Source organism: Cercospora kikuchii (genome assembly GCF_019650295.1).
Source record: "Cercospora kikuchii DNA, contig_00003, whole genome shotgun sequence".
NCBI lineage: Eukaryota > Fungi > Ascomycota > Dothideomycetes > Mycosphaerellales > Mycosphaerellaceae > Cercospora > Cercospora kikuchii.
Window position 1 is genome coordinate 4,098,967 of NW_025408584.1, and position 20,306 is coordinate 4,119,272.

A 20,306-nucleotide genomic window follows, 5' to 3' on the forward strand; every position below is an offset into this window, starting at 1 on the left:
CTCTCTGTTCGTGCTTCCCTTGCGTCGACACGGCTCTATTGGGATTTTTTGCGCGTGCTGCATGAAGGTGTGAGGGCTTTGTACTCCCTCGCAGGTCGAGAAAGGCAATTGAAAAGGTCTACAATTGGAAACGCGGGCCGGTGGCACTGCATTAGCGGTCTCGTTCTTGATTCTGCACACATGCTCACGAGTCTTGCACAGCAAGGGTTCTGCCACAGCAACGGTAGCGAAGTTTGTGATCTGGAAATCCTCGGGCTCTGTAAGCACCTGCAGCTCTGCAGTCAACTCGTCGAAGGACATGGAGGATGTAGGCGAGAGGTCGGGGCGGGCGAAGGAGCGTGTGCTGGGCGGGAGTGGTGACAACGAAGCTGGGCTGGGCGGCGTTGGCGAGAAGACATGCTTCGGGTGCCCGCAAGCCGGCGTGGCTGGTGAGGGCAGTCGATGTCGCGGCGAAGGCATGCCAGAAGCGTGTGTCGCCGCGCCGAACGATGTCAGCGCGCAAGGTTCTCGCGTCGCTTCAGTGTTGGAAGGAATCCCTCGCGTTTCGCGTAGGGCATGTTACGGCAGCACGGTGCAGTGCATTGCATGGCAGCGTCGCGTTCGTCTGCCATCGACAGCTCAGTGGGAGGCACGCGTAGCCTCACGATCGCTCTCCTGCCACGCGGCGACATGTCCACCCACCTATCGCTGTGCGCGCCGCACACCGTAGTATAGTGCAGTGCAGTGCAGTGCGGTGCGGTGCGTGCTGCAGCTGCTACTCGCAAGCTCGCATCGGCGGATCGCGCTTGGCGTCCCGCTGGGCCAAGCAACGTCGTTGGGCGGCACCGTGGGACTGCCGCGAGACGATCGGGTTGCGGCGAGGGCTGAGCCATCCGTATTCGACGGTCGTCCCTTGGGCGATGCTGCTGTCGTCGTTGTTGTCATCCGTCGTCGTCGGTATGCCGCAGCACATGCACACGCAGCGTGGATGAGCGACTCTGCAGCGCGCGGATGCCTGGAGTCAGAGTGAGAAGAGACGACAACCCGACCGACTGCCGATGCCGCTGCGGCCATGGGCTGCTTCCTCAGGAACCTGCTGCTCCTGCCTCACGCGCTCCGGGCCATTGCCTTTGCACTCCACGAACGCGCCGACGAGGAAGTCGCATCGACACCGGCGCCCATCGCCTTCACGCCCGACCAGAACTGGGATGGCATTGACGGCGAGTGGTCGTCCTTCACCCTGCGCGTCGGCACGCCGCAGCAGTTTGTGCGCACGCTGGTGTCGACGGCCTCATATCAGACGTGGGTAGTCCTGCCGCAGGGCTGTGAGGCGGCCGCAGACTACGAAGCCTGCGCCGAGTCGCGCGGCTGGATCTTCCAAAGCAACGAGTCGTCGACGTGGGAGGAAAAGGGCATCTACGACCTGTGGATCCAGAAGAACCTGGGCTATGGAGGCAATGCCATCTACGGCTACGACACCATCGGTCTGGGAGGACAGGGCGAGGGCGGGCCGACGCTGCTCAACACCACCGTGGGAGGCTTCGCCGTCGAGGACTTTTATCTCGGCGTGTTTGGCGTGAATCCCAAGCCCACCAACTTCACCTCCTTCGACAATGGCTCGCCCAGCTACATGACCCTGCTGAAGGAGCAGAAACACATTCCCAGCCTGTCATTTGGCTATACCGCCGGTGCGAGATATCGCTTCACCGGTGTTCTTGCCTCCCTCACCCTTGGCGGCTACGACACTTCCCGCTTCGTGGAGAACGACCTCGTCTTCACCTTCGCTGCCGACAACGAACGCGACCTTCTCGTGGCCATCACTTCGGTCGCGACTCCCTCAGATACGGACTCCTCACCCATCGCCACGGAGCTTCTTCCCAGCCCAGTGTATGCGTACATTGACAGCACCGTGCCCGAGATATGGCTGCCGGTCGATGCGTGCGAGGCCTTCGAGCTCGAGTTCGGCATCGTATACGACAACACTACCAATCTCTACCTGGTGAATGAGACTCTCCATGATGCATTGCTGGAGCGAAACGCGAGCGTGACATTTACTCTGTCACAAAACCCTTTCACTGAACCCACAGTCAAGATCACCCTTCCATATGCATCTTTCGACCTCACTGCGAAGCCACCTTACAAGGGTCTGGTCAACAACACGCGCTACTTCCCACTGCAGCGCGCCCAGAACGACACCCAGTACACTCTGGGCCGCGCCTTTCTGCAGGAGGCCTATCTTGCTGTAGACTGGGAGTCGGCGACGTTTAATGTCTCGCAAGTGCTGTGGACCCAGTCTCCACAGCAGCACCTGGTGCCCATCATTCCAAGTATCAAGTCGGATAGACTCCCATCGGGCGGTGATGATGGGGCCTCATCCAGCTTGTCCACTGGCGCTATCGCTGGCGTTTCTGTTGGCGCCGTGGCAGCAGTTGCCTTGGTCGGAATCCTGTTGCTGTTCTGGGCCCGGCGAAGGAGACGCACAGCGGCAGCCAGAGAGGCTGCAAATGAGAAACTCGATTCCGATTCGAACAGTGGCACTCAAGTTGAGGTTACGAGGAGCGGGAGTGAATACCGGAAGGCAGAACTAGACGGAACGTCCGCGTCAGCCTACAACGACAACAAGCGCTTGCTATCCTCACACGGTGCAGCACCTCGGACACCGACGTCTGTGCATCCATCCAGTCCTGGATATGTGATGAGCGTCGCGGGACTCTCCACACCCACCACTCCCGGTTTTGGGGATGGCACTTACTCAAGTTCTCAAAGTGGCGCTCTCTTCTCGCCAATATCGGAGACGGTCAGCGAAGCTGACAGCCGGGAGCGCCACGTCTATGAAATGCCAGGCGATATGCCCGCGATACGTGAGAAGGACGGGAAAGCCCTGAGCGAGAAGGAAGCTCTACAGTATCGTGAGCAAGTCTACAATGGCATTGTATCGACAACACCCACGACGCCTAAAGGTCCCCGAGAAGGGCAACGGGAGCCACGACGGATCAACCCGGAGGATGTAATCAACACAGGAGAAAGTGCTGAAGCTCGTGACGAGACGAAACACAAGCGCTTCTCCTTCGAAGGTGTCGCGAGTGAACGAGAACTCTACGACTAATATGAACAACTGCTGCTTAATATTTTTGATAACGACATAGCAAGGCGTCCGGAGTTACACGAGATACCATGGGCAAACAGTACATAACGCTACAAAGTTTATAGGCTTGAGCAACAACGCCAAGCGATGTCAACGACAGTGTATACAGAACAGAATTTCTAGCACGTCAGTCCAACATTCGTCCAACCCTTCAAGTAAGCAACACCATCCTCCCCGCCAACACGACAGAACAGTGGAAACGATGACAGCAGAAGCACGCGACAAATGGTGAGCAATGACTTTTGGTACCTGCATGACGATTCATCGACCATCGCCCTCACGACAACCATCACCATGACATCATGTATCAATGAGCTTCATCATTAACCCACCACAGAGACCTTCAAGCACCACTTTTCTTTAGAAGTCATTGCAAAGGACTATATACTCTCTTGACCATCTTCGACTCATTCTACACTTTTCCAAAACTTCCCACATCAACCACCGCCAAAATTGCTCCGTTCTTCGGCTCCCATACCAGAAAACTCAGCCGTACTTCCAATCCGGTTCACCAGTCACCAGAAACAGCTACTACGACTACAATGTCTCAATCTCAAGACCCATTGGAGATCGCAAAGCAGGCTGAGCGTGACCTCAATTCGCAGGAAGCGAAGGGTAATACGAAGAATGCTAGTGATTCAGGTGAGAAGTCACCCAGCAAAACCTAACATCCTGCCCATGCTGTTACTCCGCGACCGTACTGACACGATCAAATGATGAGTAGTCAACGAGTCCGGCGTAAACGAAAACGTGGAAACCAAATTCCCCGGCGCAACCGTCAAAATCGGTGGTCAAGGTGCAGGAGACAACCGTGAAATTCCTCTTGATGAGGGTGGAAGTATTAACAAGGAGACGGGACAGTAAGTCTTACACTCTCATCTATCTCACAAGAAAGCGTCAACAGATGAAGAGAATATCTCTAACGTTCCTGTGATTAGGCCAACCAAAGCCAAAGATTTCGAAGGACCCGGTGGACCAGAAGATAAAGCGGCGATTGACGCGGCGAACCGAGGCGGAGATAATGATATTCGGGAGAATGTGAGGCAGGGTGGGGAGACGAGGAGGCCTTGAGGTGATCTCTGTCTCTGGCTCGAAAAGAATTGAAGAAGAAGGTGTTGGGATACAACGAAACAATAAAAGAATTCCTCATGAGAGACTATGTCTTGACGTGATCATGACTTGAATAAGAGATTCAGACGAAAATGGCACATGATACACCTCACAATCTTGCTCAGTCTGGCGAACAATGTCTCGTTCACATGAGGCAGCGGAAACGTTTCGACGACAGTGGAGTTCTTTGTTTCCTCATGAGTGATTGATGATACATCATTCGTTCCATCTACATCTCTTCTCATCAATGCCACAAAGCATCAACCTGGCGTATCACAATGCAAATGCACATGCAAAAACCGTCATGCCATGCCATAGCCAACCCAACGCCAGCGTCACATGCAAACCCAGTGCCCAGTGCCCAGTGCTCTACTCATTTTATACAAAGACAATTTCAAGATTCGTTCCATCATGCATCAATCAATAATAACTGTTGCGGTCCCTATGACTTCTCACAGGCACAAAGGCCGTCCCAGAAGTCCGTGTCCGACTCCCTCCGATATCAATGCTAGAGATTTCTCTCGAAAGCGCATCTTCAGTATATGCTCCTCCAGGCGAGTGCGACAGCGGGACTTTAGGCGGGATCGAAGGAGGCCCATAAGCTGCAGGACTACCCTCACGGTATGATCGAGAAAACTGCTGTTGCTGTTGTTCGTAAGGATCCGGAACAGAAGAGTAGTTGTCGTGATGTCTGGGCAGCTCCATCGGCGGCTCAGAAGCGTATCGAGGAGCCTGTGGTTGAGCCTTCTTCAGCACACCGCGAATCTTGTTGCTCGAGGTGGCAGGTCTGGCTTGTTGCTCTGGAATATTGGTCCCGGGCTTCATGCGGACATTGATGACAGTATCCTTGGAAAGGCTTCGAGGCCCGAATTCCTTCTCTCGGCCGAGCCCGTAAGTCTTCGTAGGCGTTTTCTTGACAGGCTCCGGCGCCCAAGAATCCACAGGAAGATGATCGGAGGGATCAATCTCTTGACCATGCCAACCCACAATAGGCCCATTGCGTGACGCTGGATCATTTGTCGGAGTAGCCGGATTGTGTGCCCCAAAGTCATCCGGTGAGAAAGGCGCTGGTGAGGAGGCACCGCCTGACATTGATGGCCGTGGTGAAACCGACTTTCGTGGCAACGTCGCAGCCTTGACCTTCGCAGCAGAAGTTGACAGTGGGCTTGCATCTGACGACTCAAACGCCCGCACAGGAAACTGTAAGCTATACGGACTTCGTGATGCCGAAGCTGGCTTTGAAGGCGGAGGCGCGGGAGATATCGCTCGAGGCTTGATCATCGGAACTGAGCCATCTTGACCCTGGTCGTAGTGGTTGTACGAGATTTGGTGCTCAGGAGTTCCATATGGATTGGGACTTCTCGCTCTCGAAACTTCTTGAGATAGGGGGTGTGGCTGTCGCGAGGGTGTTCCATAAGGTTCTGCAATACTGTTGCGCCCGGGTGCTTGTCTGCCGTACGGAGATGTTCTAGCATATGGCGAGGGACTCTGCTGGCCGACGGGCGACGACAGATTGGGCGTCGAATGATGACTGCTCTGGTACGGGGAGTAGCCCCCGTATTCGTCAAAAGACTCGCCTCTTCGTGGTCGGCCGTGACTTGGAGGGGTTTGCTGAGGGCCATAATCACGCTCAATGCTTTGCAAACGCGATGCATTGGGCACGTAGGGCTGTCGTGAAGACGGTGGTGTTGCGCCATAGCGAGCCATGGGAGAGGAGTTGTGATGTGGCTCGTACTGGGGCACTACCGGTGCACTGCGACTGTGCATAGGCGGAGGAGGTGGCGGCGAAGACTCCACGTCTTCCTCAACGTATGCGTGCATGTCAGCATTCGCCCCACTGAACTCTTCCTGCCACCCAGGCGGCACATCATGTCTTCTCTGGCGGGCAACTGCAACTTGCTGATACTGATAGTCGACATCGGGAATTGGCTCAGGGTAGTCCGTTCGAAGCTGATAGCTGTCGCCATATGCCTGTGGATCCATTTGATGCGCACCAGGCACCGCCGGCGCAGAGTGCGAATGTGGGATTCCAGCGTGGCTCAGCGGCCGAGGATATGCTTGTGGTTGATGTTGAGGCCATTGCTGTTGCTCGTAGCGAGCCTGAGGAGGCATTGAACCACGCTGTCGTCCGCTTGGATCCAATTGCGGCAAGAAGTCAGGCTGCGCTGGTCCTGCTGCATATGGATCGTACACCTCGGGCTCCGGGTTCCGCTCATATTCCTCGTAATGCTGGTTCGTCGAAGGCTCTGGTTGAGACTGAGGCGCGGGCGAAGTGCTTTGTGAAAGGGCCTGCACACCCTTCTGCCCAAACAACGTCGACTCTGATTGCGGATAGTTGAATGTCTTCGTTGTTGAAGGAGCTGACGCCATTCGTCCAGCGACCTGGAAATCTCGAGGACCATGCTTTGCTCGGCCTGGTAGAGGCCGGTCCGGTATCACCACGTCGGTCGTGGCTGGCGCATTAGGATTGCTGGGTAGAGGTCTCCTCTTGACCTTTGGGTTCAGTGTTCCATACTGTTGTCTCAGCTCGTCTGCCATGGAGATGGTCTCTTGCTTCGGCTCGGCTTTTTCTCGTGAATCGTAGTATGTAAGCTCCAAGCGCAGTTCGCCAGCGTATTTGCCTTTGCATGTCAGGCCTTGCCAGAGATCGCCTTTTCCACCTCCTGGTGTGATGATGTGTTCCAGCTCAACCCACGCTTCTCCGATCAAATCGGTTTTCTTATCTTCATTGAACACGGAGATTTTTAGCTTGTAGTAATCCGGCGAGTCGTGAACGGTAAATCGTAGCTCCTGGTCCCTACATTGTTCTCTGTCAGCCTTGCTCGAGTCCACAGTCCCGAACTGATCGACCTACCATCGCGGCGTCTGCCCTCCTCTCTTATCCACTTCCGTCTTTCGTGCCTCTTTTCCCAATCTTGCAGCGCAGTACGGATTTTGCTTTCCCATCGTCTTTCTGTTCGGCAGGTTCTTGCCTCGATCCACCACAAGTACCAGAGTTCCAATCTCCGGGCCATCGACCGTCATGTCGGCAAAGATGCCCGCTGCGTGGGGGCCATTGGAAGCCATTCTCGTGCCCATATCGACCGCCACCGTGTACAAATGAATGCCACAGCTTGCGAGGGCAATGTGTGTAGTGTCGAGTGTGTGCGAACGAGCGTGTTGCTGGCAAGGCTGTGTTTTGTTGACTGACGCAACGGTGGCTTGGAGACGGCAACTCTAATCCGAGCACATTGCTGACAGGAGTGAACGGTAATCGGTGTGATCTGGAACGAGCGACGTTGGACAGCACGCGAGGTGGATTATTGTCTCACAAGGCACACTTGGACATGAGATGCAGAGCGGGTATGCGCAAGGAGAGTGAGGAAAGAGTGGTAAGGTCGAGATAGCTGCAGCAATGTGGCTGTCAAACACGCCCGCGGTGGCTGGTACGACGCGCCGGGGCCGTCTCCATCCCTGCAGTTCCGCACAACGCGCCCAACCGCCTGTCCTCCATCTGTCATTCGTCTGTGGCACGCTGTTGCGACACATGTCTTGCCGGCGATGGTCAAACATGTTCTTCGAATCTCCGCAGAAGGTGTGCACACCTTCTAGAGCATCATCGATGTCTCGGGCCAGCCGCTAGCATCTATTTGCAACGAGGCTTGGCATTGTTTACGCAACGCAATGCGCAGTAAACTCGGTTCCTGAATCTGCCTGCCTGGAAATCCTTGCGAGGAGCTTGCTTCCCCGTCTGCGAATTGTGATCATGATATCCTGGCTCGAGCATAAATGCCTGCACACCTGCTCGTACAATGGCTCAGCCTCACGCCAACGCCTTCCAATCCACACCTACAATCCAGTTGCGTCCTTCAAGCTCCACTTCCCAGCAAGGTGCTCGGATACCAACGATGCTGTCCGGAAACATATTTCGCGAAGCACGCTTCCCATCCATGATCAGTAATACTCGAGCTTCACTCTCATCTTGATGTCTCCCTTCCACCAGAATCGGCCCATGACCAGCAACAGACGCAACCTTGACACGATGCACATAATTCTCGCCTTGAAGATAACCTTGACCTCGCCTACTATGTGCTGCAGCTTGACCAGCTTCAATGACCCACTGCTGTAACGTGGCCGCCATGCCACCCGGCACGAACTTCTCGCCCCGTCGATGCGGGGAGAAAGCTTCAGGAACAGGTTCGAAGTTCTCGGGCGGAGCGAGAGAGGATCGCAGAAAAGCAGGTCTTCGAGCAGCAGTGCTGTCGTCAGCACTCGAGCTAGCAAGGCTTGATGCGCGAGAGAACTGTTGAGGCCCGGCACGCAGAGCCGACGCCGGCGTGGTCGGATGCTTAAACATCGTAGATCTGGCCGGGGTATCTAAGGCAGCCTGGAAACTGGCGGACAGGTCGTCTATTCTGCGACGCTTCGGGGAGTGAGGCAAATCCTGCGTCCATTGTCGCTGCTCGTGACCCCCTTCCGTACTTGGCACTGCGGCTTCCTCCTCATGGTCTAGCATCTCATCGTCATCAGCCTGTCCTTGCGAACTTGTATCGACGACCTCGTCTGCAACTTTCGCAGGACTCCTCAGCGCCTGGGCAAAGTCTTGCTCAGCCGACAGCTCATTACTGGCAAGGCGAGAAGGTGGAGCTGGTCGTCCAGAGTTGAAGCGAGGAGTCGGCGCGAACTGACTTGAGGCTGGCTTGGCCTTGATAGTCGATCCATCGAACCCATCTCCTCTATTCTTTGGTGTAGATTTTGCGTGAAATTGGCTAGCTTTCGGTGCTGGCCTGTGTGATGGTATGTCGAATCCATCGCCTCGTGAGCTTCCTAGACTTGAGGTCTTGTTGTTCTCCTTCGCAGGTGACCTGTGCCTACGGCCAGGAAGAAATCGATGCGGTGACGGTGTCTGTGCTCAAATTCAGTAGCTGTTCACAGAAGTGATGGCTGATGAGCTTACCGTTGGCGGCATAGTATCAGCCGTAATCGTGCAATGCTATAGTGTTGCAGTCGACGTGATCTCGCATGATGGCTTGTGGTCAGAATCAGGTCGTTTGGTTTCTGCTTGAACAGCAAGAGCGAAGCGCTTTCCCTCCATATGAGGAAGTGGCGGCGTGAAAGAAGTGGAAGCTGAAATTCGTGTCATTTTCGCGTTTCGTGACACGCGACAAAAGTGGGAGCTGTCTCGCCCCGCCACATGAACTCCATCAAATACTGCAAGTCCAAGAGTGCTTTCTACCTCCTACAAATACCTCATGGTCGCGTTATCATTTCCCCAATCTTCCTTCTGCGTCGTGAAGTCACTGATCTCGCCCAAGTCCGGAATTCGCCCAAGCAAAAACTCGACATGCCTGTACGCAGCCGCTGGAGCATACTGAGGCACCATATGGCCGCTGAGATCAATCGTCGCGAAAGTCAACCCACGCTCCGTATACCATGATCCATAGTATCCTGCGCCGGCCAAAGTACTCAAGCTCGTTCTCGGATGATAGGGTACGAAGAACTTATTCCATTCCTCAGGCGCCTTCGAGAAACCTTGAGCACCGTTCCAAGTCATATTCTGCATGGCGATGATGCTGCCATTCTTGAGCACGACGAAGTCAAGCTCAGCATGAGCGACGATGGTCCTCTTGTTCTTCTCGATGACGCGCGGGAGAACACTCTGTGCCGAAGGCACACTGTTGTCTGGTCTCAAGACATTGTCCACGCATTCGGACCATTCGCGGTCAGGTGCATTAATCGCCTTTTTCACGTCTTCGCGGTCGAAATAGATGTCCGCGCCTTGGGGGATGTAGTCGAGGGTACCTGGAAATCCAAGGACATCCCAGAGAAGCGGGCAAGTGGTGGCGACGTGGTAAATGTCCCAGCATGGATTGACTAACAGAACTGCACTTACCACATCGGCGGCAAGTCGGCAGCTAACGTTCCTCTGATCTAGATGTGGAGCTGTGGGCAGCGGACCTTTCGGCGGAAATACGTATGCTTCCTCGATGAACTTTTGGTATCCGCAGGCTTCGTGGCGTTCGTAAAGATCTTCCATGAAGCTCTCGTTCAAGTTGAAGAGCCCGCTCCATTGATCCACGAACGGCACGGCGGGGATGTCTCCGTGGACCACGTTGTCGGTGAGGACGGGGTCATAGATCATGATTCCTTCGACATTGTAGTATTCCCTGTTCGTCTCGTTGTGCATGGCATCGGCGATGTACGGCACGTAGTAGCCTGCGTAGCTCTCCCCCGTGATGAAGACTTTGCGATCCTGCAAGCCGAATGTGTCCACAAAGTTCTTCCAGAAACCCAAGCTAAACCATTGTCAGCATCAACAGACACTCGCGAAACAAATGGCTCCATCTTCGCCGAGGAAACACTAACAACTGCTTCGCAACCTCAATCTGATCTCGCGCAGGCGGCGTCCCACCTTGTGTACTGAACCCCGTCCCAGCAGGCTGCTCAACCCAAACGACATTCGTTAGGTTCACCCAAGTCCATGGATTTTTCACCGGCTTAAAAGTGCCAAATTGCCATAAAAATGGCCCGTTCTCTTGAAGCAGTCCTTCCAACGAAGAGCAACCCGGACCTCCATTCAACCAAATCAGAATCTCGTCACCGGCATCCGGATTCAGAGAAGGGAAGAACCAGAAGTATAGCTCGCTGACATCCTGCTCGGGACCGATGGGCATCAGACCGGCGTAGGATTCGCCGATGTCGAAGTCGACTTCTGGGATGGAGGTGCCGTTTACTATGAATTTCTTGACTGCTTCGGTTTGCTCGATGATCGGGGTTCTGGATGAAGAAGAGTTTCCGTAGTCTGGAGGGCTAGAATTGAGTGCTTGCCTTGCCAATTGACGCGGTACCTCGTTCCTGTTCCATTTGGTCGGATCTCTTCTCGCGAGAGCCACAGTCAAAACTGTGGCCAAAGCCACCAGCAGCAGTCTCATTTTGTAGAAAAGGTAGAATGATGAGATGGTTCGAAGAAGAAGCTGGAAAAACGGGTTCGCTGCATCAAGCGCCTACGGGTCGGAAAGGGGAAGGCATAAACAGAAGCTGCTGTGACCCAAGCAGTGACTGCCGTATCTGAACATGAGCGCAAATTGAACTTGCCTCTTCTTCAGTTGTGACCGCCTGCTGCAACTGAGCTGCGGAGCACGGCATTTGCTGTGCAAGATAGGGAGTTTCTCAGTTCTAGATTACATGTACTTTCTTGGACACTCGCCCTTGCAGCAACGCAGTGGATCGGGCACAGGAGGCGACTGCACTGGTATGCAGCTGCCTCCGAGCATAGGGCCTCAACTTCCAGTCTTAATGTACTCCGCGTGATCCGCAAAGCCTTCCATTTGCCCTACACTCCCTTCTGACTTTAGTTCTGTATCGTCATTGATGGAGGAGCAGTGGACACAAAATGGGTTGGGAAGATACCGTTGCAAGCCATTGAGTTCGGTACCAACGCCTTATTACCTTTTGCCGCGACCTCCTTGACTCCGGTCAGCAGTGCGCTGAGAATGCCGTGACGACATGTTGATGTTGTGGCATTGAAAGTTGTGCAAAGGATACTTTGCCTGGAACCCGAGACGGCTGTCACCAGGGAGGGACGAAAGGTTGTGCACCGAAGCTGTCACAACTGCCACAACATGCACTTCTTACAAGATCTGAGACGAGAAGTGTACAACAAATCGTATGAGAATTCGTTACTGTCCTATTAGAGTACAAGCACGTAGTAGCACGTCGGAGCAAGAGTACTGTGTCCAACCCCAGCACCGTTGCGCCACCTTCGCCATGTCCGTTTCCGTCCCAACCCTAAACCCATGAAACAATTTGCGTGTCAATTTCTGCTTAAAAAGGTAGCGCAAGGAGGCTTTTGCTCGTCTTCGCTTCTTGTGTGATTCGTAATGTGTCAGTCTGCGCGCAGGGGAGCGATGTCCACCTAGCGGGAAGCAACAGTCTCGTGGTCAGAAGCATCGAGAATGTCGTACTCCTCGTCGGTCAAGAAGCCATCATCTTCGCTGTCCTCATCGTTGGCGCTCAGAACCTCCAAATCGTCGTCAATGTCGACGAAGTCATCTCCAGCAAAGGAAGGCGAAGTGACAACAGGAGCTGGGGCCGAAGCCTGAGCTGGAGTAGCAGAACGCTCCACCTCGCCGTCTTCGTTCTCAACGTATGCAGCCTTGCCCTTGTGCGAGCTACTCGTGGCCGACTCGTAGGTGCTGCTTGCTGGGCTCTCCTTGTCAAGCTTAGGGAAGACCATCTGGCTGCGCTCGAGCTCGGCCTGAACCTCAGCCTCCGCCTGCTCGGCGATGTCCTGAACGAGCTGCTTGACCTTGGCAGTCTGCTCCTCCGCCTTCTTCTCGGCAGCCGCGGCTTCGTATCTCGCGTGCTCGGCTTGCAGTCTCTCACGCTCGTCACGAGTCTTCTGAATGTTCGCCTTGATGTGAGCTACGCGCTGTCGCAGGGCATCCTTGCCCATCTGCGGGTTGCTCTGACCAGCCCAGCCTGGCATATCCTCACGCTTGAAGCCTTGAGACACGAGCTGCTCACGCTGAGCATTGAGTGCGGCTAGCATCTGCTCGCGACGCTGCTTCTGCTGCTCGCGCATGACGGCGAGACGGGCAGAGAGGTTCATACCGTCCATGCTGTTGTACGCGGGTGGCTGCTCTGACGGCATTGGTGGGTGACCACGCAGTGACAGTGGCACAGTAGCGCGAGTGCCACATTGACCACGAATGGGCATGCGTGGAACCATTGGCGCCACTGGTACAGCAGGCACCACCTTCTGCTCGGCCTTCTTGACCTCAATGTCGCACCACAGACGGTTACCGAAGGGAGTACCATCGGCAGCCTTGACACGCCAGTAGCTGATGCTCTTGCCTTCACGGACAGGAGCCTTCATGACAACCTTGAAGGCGACCTCCTCTCCGACGCCGACCTCGCGGCCAACGACGTTGCTCTCAGTGGCCTCGTTGATAGCTGCAACAGAAGCTGGATGGCTGTTGTCAACGTTGAGCATGTTGTCGCCACCCACGTAGCGTACGCTGCATCCACTTGGCCAAGCGAAAGGACCGGGGTTCCTCAAGGTCCAAACTTGTGTGAAGCGAGTCTCAGGCTCAACCACTGTGCCATCGGCGATGGTGTCGCGCACAAAGCGTGCGTCTAGCAGAGACGATGGCAGGTCCGACTTGAGCTGAACGAGCGGAGCTGCAGGAGCCTCATACTTCTTGACGGGGATGATGATTGGCTCTGCCTCCTTCTTGACCTCAGTAGGCTTAATTTCAGCAACAGTCTGAACTGGAGATGGTGCAGTGACTGGAGCGTTGAGTGATGTAGCACCGCGGTCTCCCATGACGCGAACGTGACCGCCCTGGTTCTCATTCTCGGTAGAGACACTGACGTGGCGGACGGGAGTCTTGAGCTTGATGAGTGGGTGAGTGCGGTTGTGGTGATTACCGGGGAGAGCTTCGCAAGAGGCACAGAAATCCGTGTCGTGGCAGATGGTGCACTTGTAGCGAACACCGATGATGAAGGATGGCTCTTGCTTCTTGCTGCACAGAGGTCCATCGCAGTAGATGCCGAAGTGGCGCACCACATTGGGGCTCTGGTCAGCAATGGGTTGGTACAGCGCCGCAAAGCGATGCGATGGGTGATTGAGCGATGCATTGCCAACGCAATCATTGCAGTAGTCCCAGTCAGGGCAGTTTAGGCACTTGTGGCGGACACCGTAGATAGTCTTGTCGCAGCCATCGCAGATAGCGTTGTGTCGGACGTTGCGGCCTGGGGCCAACTTGGTCTGAGATGCCAGGGGCAGCATAGTCTCACCGGTCGAAGCTTCGAAGGCGTGGGCTGGGTGATGACCGTGCTTGTCGGCGACGTGGCACTGGATGCAAAGATCGAAGTCCTCACACGCAACGCAAGTAACGAATTCGCGTTCTGGAAGCACGATCACGCAATTGTTGCAGGTGCGTGTTGGCATGCGTGTCTCCACGGCAATCGTTTTGACATCATCTGTGAATGTGCCCGGCATTTCCTTCTTCTGCTCGACGACGACCTCCGGAGCGGCATTTGATTCTGGAGTTGGAAGTCGTGTAGTGGTGCTGTTGACGTACGCGCCATTCTTGGAGAAGCGCTTGATCAACCAGTGACCCTCGCCTGGGCAAGCATTGCCGCTGTCCACGCAGCCTTGACATAGGTCATAGTCGCCATCGTCACAGATACTGCAGTGGTAGTGAACATCGGGGGTAGCGACACCACAGATGTTGCAATAGACCGAGTAGTCGTCGCGGTGGGGTCGCTTGGCCGAGTCGACTGATTCGCGTGGACGAAGAGGCAGCTTCTGAGGCATAGCTGGAGCTGCCAAATGGTTCAAGAAAGCGGACTGATCGAGGAATGGTCGTGGCACTGGAGCTTCGTTGCCAACGAGCGTCTGTTGGCTGTTCAAGGCATCGCGGAATTGGAAGATACCGCTGCCAACGGACCGCTGATCCAGAGACACGGACTCGCGTGGCTGTGGAGCCTGAGTTGGTTGTGAGCGGATGCTGCGGAGCACCTGTGCCGGTTGCATTGAGCTACGCACAATGACTGGATCCATCTGCTTCGGAGCCACCTTGACTTCAACTGCTTCCTTTTCTTGTGGAGTCTCGAGGGGGCTCACGGTGGCCTTCAGGCGCAGCTTGCCCTTGGCCTTGGCTGCACGGATCAGTGTCTTGAAGACTTGAGGATTGCTCTGGTCGAGGGTGATGTAGCCGCCGGCGGAGTCGGAGAAGCGCTCGAGCACGACGTGCTGCTCGGGCTTGATGTCGAGCACATGGCGAAGCTGTAGCACGGTGGAGTCAGCACATTGTTCGGATCTCGATGGCCAGGTCGCCGTTGTTCAGCTGTGGGCTGAGGCCGCCCGGGTGTCGCACGGGGTGGGGGAGCGAGAGCATACCTTGTCCGGCAGCACGGAGGCGCCCAGATCACGCAGCGGCAGCTTCAGCTTCTTGAGCTGCTCGTTGACGCTGATCTTGATAGTGATGAGCGTGTCCTGCGACACGGCGCTGCTGTTGTGTGTTGATGCCATGTTGGCGGCGCGGATGTAGGTCGTGGATGTGTCGAGGTCGGAGGGTGCGGATGATGGTAGCTGTGTTTGGAAGGGCGGTGATGACGTTTGCTGGCGGGCGCCGGCCGAGCGTCGACTCGAAACGGCGAGAAGCAGCTGGAGGAAGTCGAGAGGCAGACGGGAGGGAGGGAGAACCTGCTCCGCTCGTTGTTTGCAGGTGGGCGAGGTGTTGTTGGAGCAGTGCTGGCGGAGGTGATGGAGAGGAGAGAGGCAAGACGAGGCGTGCAGGCAGCCAGAGCTGATGCGTGAATCCGGGGCGGAAAGTGGAGTCGATCACGAGTTGCGAGCTTGACCGGTTGTGGCACAAAGCTAGTGAGCACTGTCTTGACGATTGTATAAGCACGCCTCGAAGCAACGAGAAGGAGGCAAAAGAACCTCGTGTGCACTGCGAGCTGATTCACCAACTACTTGTGTTTGCATGTGCGAGTTCGTCCTTCCCATTCACTCCGCCATGTCCGGTAAACACGCTAGGCATAGCTGCGTGCGATAAGCCGATAACAGTGCGGAAAAAGTAACGGCTTGGACGATCATCATCGCGTTTCACTCTTAGACCCCCTCTAACGTCGTCCACTCCATCACACCAAGATACTGCTTGCTATCAAAACACCAGTAGCCTCTGATGAAATAGGCTTGCAGATTTCTACTGCGATACATGGTCTTCTAGCAAAAAGTCCATGGTACCTCTCAATACGTTGGTGTTGAAAGTTACCCAATCTTGTCCACTTCGAACATGTTTCACCACGTATGGCAACCATAGCACAACGCCAGCGAGCAGACACCAAGACTCCGAGGCTTAGTGTATGGCAGTGACAAAGTTTCTTGGCAAGATAGGAAGCCGTTCCATAACCAGAGGAGTTGCGGCACAGTCGTGCAACAGTAAAACAAAGTTTCGCTGCCTGGACTTGTCTTCATATTTTATTATCTACAGCGTCCGCTACTAATTTTCACGAACACAGAACAAAGATGGAAGAAGACAACGATGAAGGATACGTCACATACGTGGAAGGAGAAGAGGACGAAGCCGAAGAAGACGAACAAGAACAAGAAGAGCACAGCAACTACTCACGAGAAGACACAGTCGAGGCAGTCAGAGATTACTACAAATTCTTAACGAGCATGTTCATGGACCCATCCCGCATCGAAGAGCCTCCCGAAGGTGGGTGGCCGGAAATCACTCCTACCACGATACAGGCTTTAGGCAAAACAGAAGAAGTGTATGCTCTGCTTCGCGAATTACCTTACATCAAACAAGACACCAACCATGAAGTTCACGGCTCGCCAGGATGTGTGTGGGCAAATTGGAACTCCCTGGCTAATGCTATCAATAAAGGCTTCCCAGCGGAAGATGTGAGATTCACGACCGAAACTAAATTCATACATGAGAGCAACCCAGGGGAAGTGCCGCCACATGTTATTGGACTTGCTGATAATACACCAGAGGATCCGAAGTTTCTCCTTGATACAATTGAGGGTAATATCTACTGGCTCCATTGTCCAGACACTATCTGCAGAGATGATGATCTGGTCTGTGAAATGGTCATCATCGACGAGGAAGATTATCCAGAAATCGAAAGGGATTGGCGAACGTCGTCAATGGTATGGAAGATATCAGATTTCTTCGAGGTATTAAAGGATCAACTTCGGAGGCTGAACTATATTCCATTTGACGAGTACAGAATTTGTGATACGGAGGTTGAAGATCCGAGGCTTATTGCGTGCATACAGCCGGTGTTTTACGAGCATGGTTGGCCTGACATGGAGCGATATAGAAAGAAGGAGTGCTTGGAAGCTGTTAAGCGGGAGATTGGCGCTTGGTACGAGAGGAAGAGACAGTTGAAGGAGTCGTCCTCTACAAAAAAGCGCACTGTCAGTGACCACAGTCTCACAAGATGAGATAGATGAAGTGTGAGGCGTAAGGATCGCTGGAAGAGTTGCTTGTAGCGGATGCAACACGCTCAGCAATTGAGTTCAATCATCGCACTTTCAAAAGAGAAAGTAGAACAGCATGAGAAGGGGCAAACGTCTGCAATCGCGAATACCAAGCTATAAGCAAGCTATATCAACGACCATTCCTCATTCCCACACCACAGCTCCCTCCACGCTACACTCATAGCCGTCACTTGTTTATTCTTCCTCTCGCCAATCGCAGCAAAATGAAACGTGAAAAGCTTTGCATTTCGCAGACGAGGGTGTGATACCTCCTACTAGACTACCAAAAAGACCATCCATCTTTTCCCTCATTTCAACGCCGGCCATACCGACACACAAAACGCCATGCTTGCTAGTTTCCCAGACAGCGCCTGATAGGCCGACAAAACACAGAATATCAATAATAAAGAGGATCAAAAACAGAGGTGTTCTCAATCAGGAGGTCATCGTACTTGCGTTAAGCACACCGACGCGAACGGTCCGTACCATGCAAGTCGCCTCACTATTGCTGAGCTTGTGGTGGGTAGTAGTTCGGCATGGGCATCTGAGGAGGGTAGTAATATGTCGACTCAGGTGCGGGAGTAGGAGGTGGAAGGCCCGGCATTGCGTACGATGGGACAAAGCTTTCCGCAGGTTGATAGCTCTCGCCTTGAGTTTGGCTAGGTGCCTCAGACGCTGGCATATAGAATACCATGCCATTGCTCTCATGAGCCACCATTCCAGATGATTGTTGTTCGCTCGCCAATGGCTGTGCGGGTTGCTGCTGAGGTGTGGATTGCTCGGGCGGATGCGGAGGCGCCGAAGGAGGCGACATCGCGTAATTTTGTTGCGGGGGCATGTACATTGGCATAGAGTTGAATCCATTGGGCCCAGGTGGGTAGTAATAGCCTTGTTGTTGAGGTGGGTATGGCGCATAGTACGGTGCCGGCGCATAAGGCATCATGGGTTGGAAGGGAGGAGCATGCATAGCTTGTTCCGGAATGCCAGAAAGCGGAGTGCCCGAGTGCTGGGGCGGATAAGAGAATTGCTGTCGGGGCGAAAAGTAGGGCGGGGGCAATGGCGGCGGCTCATGCATATGCGCAGGCAGTTGATTGGCAAAAGGCTGCTGCTCCGATGGGCCATTAGCTTGCGAGAGCATGGCAGGCGATTCGATTCCAGTGACTGAGATGGCCTTTTGTGGTCTAGGCTGGTGCACCGTCGTTGTAGGAGTTCCTTGGAATTGTGGCTGAGCTGGCGGAGGAAACGTATGCATGTGGACGCCAGTAGGGGTGTGGTGGCCGGAAAGAGGACCCATTGGTGTACTTGCGGCCGAGAAGTGTGACTGCGAGCCATGTGGAAGTCTGACCACCGGTCGAGTCGGTGGCATGCCCACATACGAGCCCACAGGAGAGAAAGCATTCTCTCGCGCAACACTGGCGAAAGAAGACCGGCGACTGGGGGCAATGCTCCCAGCGTAGACGCTGCCGCCGTACATGCTGGTCCTTCTGCTGGAATAGCCAACGCCACCGATACTGCGCTGGTATCTATCTCCACCGTAGCCACGTTGATTCGGTCTCATTTGACGTGGGATGAAGATGAACGACCGCTCCGATGATGGGAAGATGTAGCGCTGCACGTGCTCCGGTATCGAGATGCGCACGGGTTTATCACGGCGGAGAGGTGGTCGATGATCCGGTAGGCGTGTATACTGCTTCCATGGCACCTCAGAAAAGGTGATTGGGGCTTTCATGTTTGGGAGGTACACACGAATCTGAACTTTGCCGACCAATGTAGTGCTTGAGAATGAGATCTTTGCATGTGGCCCATTATGACTGCTTTGATATGTGCCAGCTTTCGGGAAAATGCGCGCGGACTCTGCTTGATCACTCGAGATTTCACTTTGCTTCGTCGTGTTTGGCTCTTCGTTGATAGTATCGTGCAGGTCGTGCTTCCACGGGCCTTCGGCCACCTTCTCTTGCTGGATTGCGTTGTTCGCCAGCGGAAATGGTCCTGGTGCGTTGCTTGCTCCTCTTCCACGGCCTCTACCTGCCCACGCCCCTCGAAATGGCAGGTTGCTTTGCCCAAAACTGGCTCTCGTGTCGTGCATGAAGAAGTTGCCGCGATTCGGTATGAAGGATGGGTCCGCGTCACGTTTTTTCTTGTACTCCTCATGCTCTCTTCTTTGGCGATTAGCTGGCGAGTCTGTTCTCCTGTCTGTGGATACGATAACCGGCGCCGAAACTGCGTTGTCCGTACTGACATTTCCGTTGCGACCAGCGCTCTCAAAGTCGACGACCTGTTGACCAGTCTGTCCAACAACGTCCATCCCATTCAGCATGGCTTCCGTATCTGCTGCCGGCTTGAACGCAGGCTGTGCTGGAAGCTGCGGATCGGCCACAGCGGGGCCCGTCTCTTTGCTCTGTTTCTTTGCAGGCCGCTTCCTTGCCTTTTTCTTCGCTGCTGCCTTGACGCCCTCGCCTTGCGCCGGGTCCGCCCCTCCCCCCACCGCGCTCGATTGCGCCATGCTGCTCGCGTCCGCTTCGTCGTCGTCCAGGTCGGTCAACACCGAGCCTTCGCTTTGCGAGTCCTCCACCATGACTGGCCCCTCATCGTCCTCGCCCTCTTCATCCCCGCGTCTCCGCCGACTCACAAGCGATTTGAGAGAACGTCCAGCGGCCATGCTGCAAGCTAGCCACGACTCTCGCAGCGTAAGGAGCGGCTAGGGTGAGGTCGCAACAGGTCTCTGCGGGACGGCGCAAGCGTTTGAAGGTATCCGTGTGGCAATCCAGAGCAAAACCGCAACGGTGGTTGACTAGGTGGAAGTCGGAAAGCGCGCAGTGATGAGAAGCCGCGAGCAGGTCATCTCATCAGCATGCGCACCTGCTGCCAAACACGTCGCTAGGATGTGAGGTAGTGATAGGGTTGAACGCTCCTATGAGGAAACGATGAGCAGGCAGACGAGCAACCGGGCAAAGTCGAGATGCTGGATGCCGGATTTGCCAAGAAGCGACGGACTGCGCTCCTAGCGATCAGCAAGTAAGCTGATGGTGGCTTGCAGTCTTGACGAAGATCAGAGTACATGTTGATGCAACCCAATTTACCCGT

The 20,306-nt window shown here is 54.7% G+C and overlaps 7 protein-coding genes across 7 annotated transcripts; 3 read left to right on the forward strand and 4 right to left on the reverse strand.

Moving 5' to 3' along the window:
• Positions 1 to 1,051: 1,051 nt before the first annotated feature.
• CKM354_000598800 (uncharacterized protein) lies at positions 1,052 to 3,085 on the forward strand (the record flags this gene model as incomplete). Its single annotated transcript, XM_044801281.1, has 1 exon — positions 1,052 to 3,085. The coding sequence occupies one exon, from the start codon at positions 1,052 to 1,054 to the stop codon at positions 3,083 to 3,085; it is 2,034 nt and encodes a 677-aa protein (XP_044657216.1).
• A 581-nt stretch (positions 3,086 to 3,666) lies between these two features.
• CKM354_000598900 (uncharacterized protein) lies at positions 3,667 to 4,195 on the forward strand (the record flags this gene model as incomplete). The annotated part of the gene is made up of 3 exons (XM_044801282.1): positions 3,667 to 3,766; positions 3,849 to 3,984; positions 4,063 to 4,195. 3 exons carry the CDS (start codon positions 3,667 to 3,669, stop codon positions 4,193 to 4,195), a joined length of 369 nt encoding a protein of 122 aa, XP_044657217.1.
• Positions 4,196 to 4,654: 459 nt separating this feature from the next.
• On the reverse strand, positions 4,655 to 7,312 carry CKM354_000599000 (uncharacterized protein; the record flags this gene model as incomplete). The annotated part of the gene is made up of 2 exons (XM_044801283.1): positions 4,655 to 7,031; positions 7,089 to 7,312. 2 exons carry the CDS (start codon positions 7,310 to 7,312, stop codon positions 4,655 to 4,657), a joined length of 2,601 nt encoding a protein of 866 aa, XP_044657218.1.
• A 724-nt stretch (positions 7,313 to 8,036) lies between these two features.
• CKM354_000599100 (uncharacterized protein) lies at positions 8,037 to 11,145 on the reverse strand (the record flags this gene model as incomplete). Its single annotated transcript, XM_044801284.1, has 3 exons — positions 8,037 to 9,084; positions 9,463 to 10,509; positions 10,580 to 11,145. The coding sequence occupies 3 exons, from the start codon at positions 11,143 to 11,145 to the stop codon at positions 8,037 to 8,039; spliced, it is 2,661 nt and encodes an 886-aa protein (XP_044657219.1).
• A 983-nt stretch (positions 11,146 to 12,128) lies between these two features.
• On the reverse strand, positions 12,129 to 15,254 carry CKM354_000599200 (uncharacterized protein; the record flags this gene model as incomplete). The annotated part of the gene is made up of 2 exons (XM_044801285.1): positions 12,129 to 15,008; positions 15,123 to 15,254. 2 exons carry the CDS (start codon positions 15,252 to 15,254, stop codon positions 12,129 to 12,131), a joined length of 3,012 nt encoding a protein of 1,003 aa, XP_044657220.1.
• A 1,002-nt stretch (positions 15,255 to 16,256) lies between these two features.
• On the forward strand, positions 16,257 to 17,186 carry CKM354_000599300 (uncharacterized protein; the record flags this gene model as incomplete). The annotated part of the gene is made up of 1 exon (XM_044801286.1): positions 16,257 to 17,186. The coding sequence occupies one exon, from the start codon at positions 16,257 to 16,259 to the stop codon at positions 17,184 to 17,186; it is 930 nt and encodes a 309-aa protein (XP_044657221.1).
• A 538-nt stretch (positions 17,187 to 17,724) lies between these two features.
• Positions 17,725 to 19,881, reverse strand: CKM354_000599400 (uncharacterized protein; the record flags this gene model as incomplete). Its single annotated transcript, XM_044801287.1, has 1 exon — positions 17,725 to 19,881. The coding sequence occupies one exon, from the start codon at positions 19,879 to 19,881 to the stop codon at positions 17,725 to 17,727; it is 2,157 nt and encodes a 718-aa protein (XP_044657222.1).
• Positions 19,882 to 20,306: the final 425 nt, after the last annotated feature.